The 7,487-nt window shown below is 44.2% G+C and overlaps 1 gene segment (V, D, J or C); it reads left to right on the top strand.

Annotated features, from left to right (window-relative positions):
• Nucleotides 1-6,322: 6,322 nt before the first annotated feature.
• On the top strand, nucleotides 6,323-6,836 carry LOC136694571 (immunoglobulin kappa variable 6D-21-like). The segment is given in 2 exon segments: nucleotides 6,323-6,386; nucleotides 6,502-6,836. Coding segments are annotated over 2 exon segments (384 nt in total).
• Nucleotides 6,837-7,487: the final 651 nt, after the last annotated feature.

Genomic DNA, 7,487 nt, shown 5'->3' on the forward strand with positions numbered 1-7,487 from the left:
AGCCCTCAAGAGGTTCTTTTAAATATTATTTATATGATTTATATATCTGTGTAAAAGAGTTCTCCTTCATGTCTGTTTTCCAGAGTCCGCTGGTCAGGTGACTGTGACTCAGACTCCTGCAGTGAAATCTGTTCTTCCAGGAGACACAGTCACTATCAGCTGTAGGGTCAGTCAGGCAGTGTACTATTACAGCTCATATGGTCACTACTTACACTGGTATCAGCAGAAACCTGGAGAAGCTCCTAAATTCCTGATTAAATTTGCAAATCAGCTATTGTCTGGTTTTCCAGCCCGTTTCAGTGGCAGTGGATCTGGAACTGACTTCACTCTGACCATCAGTGGAGTCCAGTCTGAAGATGCAGGAGATTATTACTGTCAGAGTTACCACAGTGGTAATGTATTCACACAGTGAAACAGAGCCGTACAAAAACCCTCTTCACTCAGAGACTGCACTGCTGCAGTCAAACATACTGCAGGTGCTAAGTTGAGGATGTGAAACTGCACAGTCACACACTAACAGATGAAATTAGGAAAGTTATTATAGGATAATAGGGTGGCATAGTGGTGCAGCAGATAGTGTCACAGTCACACAGCCCCAGGGTCCTGGGGTTATGGGTTAGATGCCCGCTCCAGGTGACTGTGAGGAGTTTGGTGTGTTCTCCCCATGTCCATGTGGGTTTCGTGGCATTCTCCCGTTTCCTCCCACAGTCCAAAAACATATATTTGTAGGTGGATTGGTTATGAAAAAGTGTCCATAGATGTTAATGTGCTTCATGAACAGCTGTTTTACAGATGTATAAAATGAGGATGTTTTTATTGCCAGAAGCCTGTCAGACCATTATTAGCTGAGCTTAAAAATAGCTCTGGATTATACTGTTTCAGGATTAAACAATTCAGTAGTGTTTTGTGTCACAGCTTTATCACGTCATCTTCAGCATTGTTGTAAAAAAAAACCCAAAATGTTCAAGCTATGAAGAGATTGTTAAGCTGGTGGATCAATTGACTGTTCTCTTTAGAAGTGAACCTTGGTTGTTGTGGAATTGAAAGTGGCTCGGAGATCCCTTTACTATTGGTTCAAAGACACCCCAAAATGAATGGAAGAGCATGGTCACACTCAAATGGTCACCCCATTGGTGGACGGCCAAGGTGAGGGTAGCTGGTATGTGAATTGATTCGGATTTTATATTTTAATTTTTTGGTCACTTATGTAAATGACCACAACTAAGTGCAACCAATGGTAATTTTCCACTACATGGTACTTACCCTGCCCTGTGAATGACTGGCACCCCCTCCAGGGTGTATTCCCGCCTTGCGCCCAATGATTTCAAGTAGGCTCTGGACCCACGGCGACCCTGAATTGGATAAGCGTTTACAGATAATGAATGGTACTTACCCTACTCGACTCAGCTATTTGCTTTTCCATTACACATGGACGTCATTAGACCTGTTTTAGGGGGTTATAGCTCCACTAAATGTCCTTTAGCACCCCCAGTTATGTCAAAAATGTTTTTCTGTCTCCAGACAACCATTGGCTTTTGGTCTGTATTGCTGTCTTGGCAGAATATGCACACCATCCCTTAAAATAAGGAATTATCCCATATTCGGACACTAACATGTGCGTTCCGTTTTGAACCGATACGGGACATTCCATATATTTGAGGTCACACTTATGGCAATAGACAGAAACACAGCTCTCTCTCAGCCAGAGCAAGGAGCAAATTATCCATGGTGACCTTTATTTATCTAATCAGCAGCCAGGATTATCCATCATTCAGATCAGCAGCCAGAGAAGTCAGTCTCTCCTACAGTGGGTTGTTTTGCAGCTGCGCCGAGAGCAGCAGGTAAGTGCTGAAACACTGAGAACAATATGGAGCTCTATTAGGGTCAAAAGTTTTGTTAATTTGAAAAAAAAAAAAAGTCTGAAAATGAAAGTTCAAATCGAGATTGAAATATACAACACTGAATTTCTTTATTTAAAGAAATGTAATAATTCAATCAAAGTTCTATTTAAACTAAAAAAAAAAAAAAATTCATCCTACAATTTTAATTTTGAATACATTGTATTTTTCAAAGCTCAATATCAAGATTTGACCGTTCAGTTTCAGATTTTTTTTCAAATGAACAAACTTTTCACCCTAATGAAGCACCATATAGTTCTCAGTGTTGCAGCACTGACCTTAGTCATTAACTTGAGTATTTAGATGCCGCAGTGGTAAAGGGGTAATGATTGCAAAATACGATATAGTCAGAGTTGGTCTTAAGATCGCCAAGATCATTGCGTCAGCGAAACTCACATTGATCAACTACTACTCGAATTTTAAAATATCACCAGCTAAATGTCATTAAGTTACAGTGTAACAATAATAGTGACGTTAATCTGAGGCCATCATGATAGTGCATCAGACTGGGTGCATTGGACAGAGTGTTGCTAAGTCCAATTTCTACTTCAGTGTAATTGGTGGTGGATGTGTAATGGTGAGGGGTCTGAGGCTGGCAACAATAGGTGGAAAATGGATTAGTAGCAGTCAAATACTACAAAGGGGCAGCATTAATAAAGCAAGATGTCCTTCATTGGCAGGTGTGCCATGGTGTTGCTTTTCCAATGAGGGAATTGAAAATGGAAGTGTGATCTAGAGGATTGACAGATGAGGCCAAATAAGAAGCCCAAAAAGGGGCAGAACTGCAGGAATAGCGAGAAGGCAGTTTGTCATATGGGAGAAAACACTGAAAGAGACCAAATCCAAAGGTGCTGAGGAGCTCAAGCAAGGGGGCAAGGTAGAAAGAGGACTCAAAGATAGCGAAGATGCTTAGATAGTGAAGAAAAACAGGTGCCAGAGAAGAGGCAGCATGTAAGAAGGCGAAATGAATTTGAGGGGATATCAAGTGCCTGAGTGCTGGATAGGGGGCTGGTCCCAAGGCAACGCCTGAGAAAAGAGCATGCGCTGGAATTTAGGGGCTCGGAGCAGCGTGATTGCGAAGAGGAGAGGTCAGGTTGAAGGTCCACAGCTGCTGGAGAAATCAGTGTGATCAGTACCATAACAGGCAGCATGACGTGCAGTCACTTGCAGAGAGATGAAAGATGAAGGTCCTTGGTGGCACAAGCTGGAAAGTTAGAAGCTGAGAGCAACGTGAGGAGAGGAGAGAATGGGATGAAGGTCCATGACAGTACCTGATAGAGTAAAATAGGCTGAAATAAGATAGGAGCAGCGTAATCGGAAAAGAGAGAGCCTGGGCCAAAGGTCTGTGGTAGGAGAAAGCACGAGCTGCAAAGCTAGGGCTGGGAGAAGCTTAGCTGCAAGCAGAGAGACAGAAAGTAAGATCCAGCAGGAGAGAGTGCAAGCCATATAGTGGACGCAGGGCACTGTTTGTGAAGGGGAAGGCATAGGGATGAGCATCCACAGCAGCTTCTGATGAGAGAGCGCAAGCTGCGAAGTTGGAGGCGTGCGGTGTGGCCACAAAGCTAGGTATTGGGATGAAGTTCCGCGGCATCAGAGAGGAGGGCTGGAAAGGAAGAGGCAGGATTTAGCGAAACCGCAAACAGAAGGGGATTAGGATGAAGGTCCACATAAGGAGAGACGTTGTGCTGTAAAGGAAGAGGCAGGGTGTGGGACAGCCGCAAAGGGGAGAGGATTAGGACATGGTCCATAACAGCACCTGAGAAGATGATACACTGGAAAGTTAGAGACTGGGAGCAGTGCAGCAGTAAAAAAGTGGGGGATGAAGGTCCACGGAAGCACTTGAAAACAGAGCATGAGCTAGAAGCTGTAGAGTGTGAGCAGCAAGGCAGCACAGGGGAGGGTCCGGTACTATAGTCCACAGCAGCATCTGAAAACAGAGTACAAACTGGAAGCTGGAGGGTGGGAGCAGCACAGCCGCAGAGGAGTCAGGATGAGGGTCTGCAGCAGCACCTGAATAGAAAAGTGAGAATTGTAAAGTTAGAGGGAGGGTATGGCACGGCCGCAAATTGAAGAGGTTGGGATGAGCGTCCATGAAGTACACAAGCTGCTGATGTAGAAGCTGGGGGAATGAGACGATAGGCTGAGAGCAAATCTAGAATGAGGAAGCTGTGCAACAAGGAGACTGCATTGAGTGCCCAGAGGGCTGGGCAGGAGGCAGGCCCGCAACAGCAACCTGTAGAGGGGGTGCAAGCTGGAAAGTTTGATTCATAGAGCAGTAGCTGCCATGGAGTAAAGGGTGGGATGAAAGTGAATCAACAACAAGAAAGCCATGCAGTGAGGAGACTGCATAGAGTGCCCACAGCACAGGCCTATGGAGGGGTGCAAGCTAGAAGGTGTGAGGCGTGTAGCTGCAACAGGGTAGGGGTGGGATGATGCGTAGAGACAGATGTAGAGGAAGAGAAAGGGAGGGTGGGGATGATCTGTAGAGACAGATGTAGGAAGGAGGAGCAAGGAGGGGTTGAGAGGATAAGAGAGAACGAAATGAGCATGGAGAGCTGCGTCGAAACGGGTGTAATGCTGTCAATCAAGGCACTGTTCAGAGGGAAGGAGGTGCCGATTCAGAATGAAGGCTTAAACATGCTGCCTGCTTTCATTTCCAACATTTCAAATAGGACCATCTTGGCAAACAGTGTAGGCGAACTAGTGCCCTGGTGATGTGCATAAATAATGCAGATTGCAAGCCATTATGCAATGCAGCTCAGGTAATTATATTATTATCAAAACAGCCCTCTATGGCACCGACTTCTGAGACAGCAAAGACTATAAGACATTGAGGCTAATGCCTCCAGCTTAGACACAACCAGGAAAGGTAACAAGAAGACGAAGAATGCTCTAGTAGGGGGCGTTGAGTCGGAGATAGGAGATTGTGACGTCATCGCATTGCTGCGCTGGGTCTCCGTACACTGGCAGATGGGTTTCTCTGTTTAGCTGAGTGAGTGAAAGGGAAGCCATTGTTTCAGAGCATGTTACTGGAACATTGAGTCTGCTGGAGAGGAGGAAATGGGAGTCTCAAGGCGCTGCAGACCTCGTAGCAGTGGAGCAGCAGCCATGATGACGGTAGATTCTCGTTCCCCAAACGAGGCCATCCCGTAGCAGCATAGACGGAGATGAAGGTAAGGGGAGGCTCAAAGCCGTGCGCCAGTGTTGGAGACAGATGTGGGGGATCACTCAGGAGGCTCGTTGCAGTGGGAGGAGAAGCCGGAGAGCAGAGCACCGATCTGGAGCGGGAAATACCGCAGAGCATAGAACAGTCGAAGCAGTTTGCAGGTGCGACAATGGCCAAACATAACTTCAAATACCAGGCAGTCCCATAGCAGTTTAGCCGGAGAAAGGGAAAGACAGGAGGATCAGTGGGCTTGATAATGGCTGAACACGGATCCAAATATGAGGATCAGCGGAAATTACCTAGCGCGGAGGAGCAAGATGACGTAGTGAAACAGTTGAGTTGAGATCCGTCTCGTGAACTAAATGAAGCAAGTTTGTCCAACGTGGAAATGATGTGAATTTGCGGGGTATGTAGAGGGCTGAGAGGAGGAGTTCGGGCCTGGTCCTACTCCTGCAATAGCCTGCATTCAACTAGATGTCTATTAGGTCTACAGATATTTGCCATTACCCCTCTGGATTCATCGATCACGGCAGTGTGATCTAACCACTCGATTTGTTTAAGACGTCACACATGGACCGTTACCTTTTGTGGAATGTGCTGCTTGTTAGACTGTGATACACCAAACAGAAACAACGATAAAAATAAAACATACATTACAAAATCAAATTCCCTCTTAAATATTCATATAATTAAATGAATCTGGCATTTCACTTATATTCAAAAATAAGATCTGTAGAAAATATATATTAAGGTAGAAATAATCTTTAAATATACATGTATTTATTTATGTATATTAGTTCCCACTCCCCATAACCCCCACCTTACCCTGCCTGTTAAGTCCCAGTGTAGCCCTTGAGCTGAAAAGACCATTGAGTACTGAAACAACTGCTTAACAGGAAACAACAAAAAGGACAAACTCATACTAGTTTTTTGATGTTTATCCTATTTGTGTTGCAACTGGTTAGCATAATAGGCCAGATAAAATTATAAAAAAAAATTGATAAAAAAAAGTAGAGAACAGATTTCAGATCTGTACTGTTCAAAATACCATGTAAAATAATTGGTCTTCTAACTTTGTAATATATAGTGAATGAAAGATAATATAAAAAAAGTGAGATTTCTGGTGAAATTCTGTTCTGAAGGTGTTTTGCATCGACAGAGGACACGCTGCACTGAGTGCTCCATGCTTCAGTGCTCTGGGAGTGTTTATAGTCCTGAGTTTAACACTTCATCACTGAGAGCTGATCCAGAAACTTCTTCACCCACAGCAGCCATGACTTTAATCCCCATCTTCATCTGGACCCTGATCTTCTGGACTCCAGGTCAGACTCTGTTTCAGATTCAGTTTGGAGAAAGTCCTCAAGAGATTCTTTAAAATATTATTTATATCATTTATATAACTGTGTAAATTAGTTCTCCTTCATGTCTGTTTTCCAGAGTCTGCTGGTCAGGTGACTGTGACTCAGACTCCTGCAGTGAAATCTGTTCTTCCAGGAGACACAGTCACTATCAGCTTTAGGGTCAGTCAGGCAGTGCACCAAGACTCAGCAGGCCAATGCTTACACTGGTATCAACAGAAACCTGGAGAAGTTCCTAAACTCCTGATTAAATTTGCAAATCAGCTTCAGTCTGGTTTTCCAGCTCGTTTCAGTGGCAGTGGATCTGGAACTGACTTCACTCTGACCATCAGTGGAGTCCAGTCTGAAGATGCAGGAGATTATTACTGTAACAGTTACCATTATATCAACAGCAAGCATGTGTTCTCACAGTGAAACAGAGTCGTACAAAAACCTCCTTCACTCCAGCTGCACAACTCAAACATCATCAGTTCAGTGAAGTCACCCCCTGCTGGTCGTTCAGTAGAAACTGATTCTTGTTGTAACTCCTGTTGTCCATGAAGTGCTGGACAGTGTAGAGATGACCACAGCTGAGAAGAGTAGTCCAGACCTGCTTAAAGAAGTCAGGTTATAAAATGTAAGATAAAGCACAGTGTTATTTTAATCTCTAAGGTCTCATTCCCTTCAGAGTTCCAGTTCACTTTCACAGACTGCATCTGTTTAAACGAGTGATCTCTTCTTCCTCTGACTCCAGCTCAGTGTTAAAAGCCTTTAGGTCACACACAGCTGCTCTGTTTGATCAGTTCTCAGACCTGAACCCAGAGGTTTCCATTTTAAACAGATTTAGGTATTTAGGTTTTCAGCACTTATTTTTTACAACAATGTTACAATAATGAAGCACAACATTAATACCACCTGCTTAATGTGTTGTTGAGGAAGGGGACATGTGTCAAACTGACATTTACAGCAATGTCCACATCCAGTGTCCTCCAGCAGAATATCACCCAGAACACACTCCCTTCTTTGGCTTCTTCTCACAATACATTCAGTCTGAGGTCACCCCCAATGTGCAGAATACACCTGGAG

This window comes from Hoplias malabaricus, chromosome 4 (genome assembly GCF_029633855.1).
Source record: "Hoplias malabaricus isolate fHopMal1 chromosome 4, fHopMal1.hap1, whole genome shotgun sequence".
Classification (NCBI taxonomy): Eukaryota; Metazoa; Chordata; class Actinopteri; order Characiformes; family Erythrinidae; genus Hoplias; species Hoplias malabaricus.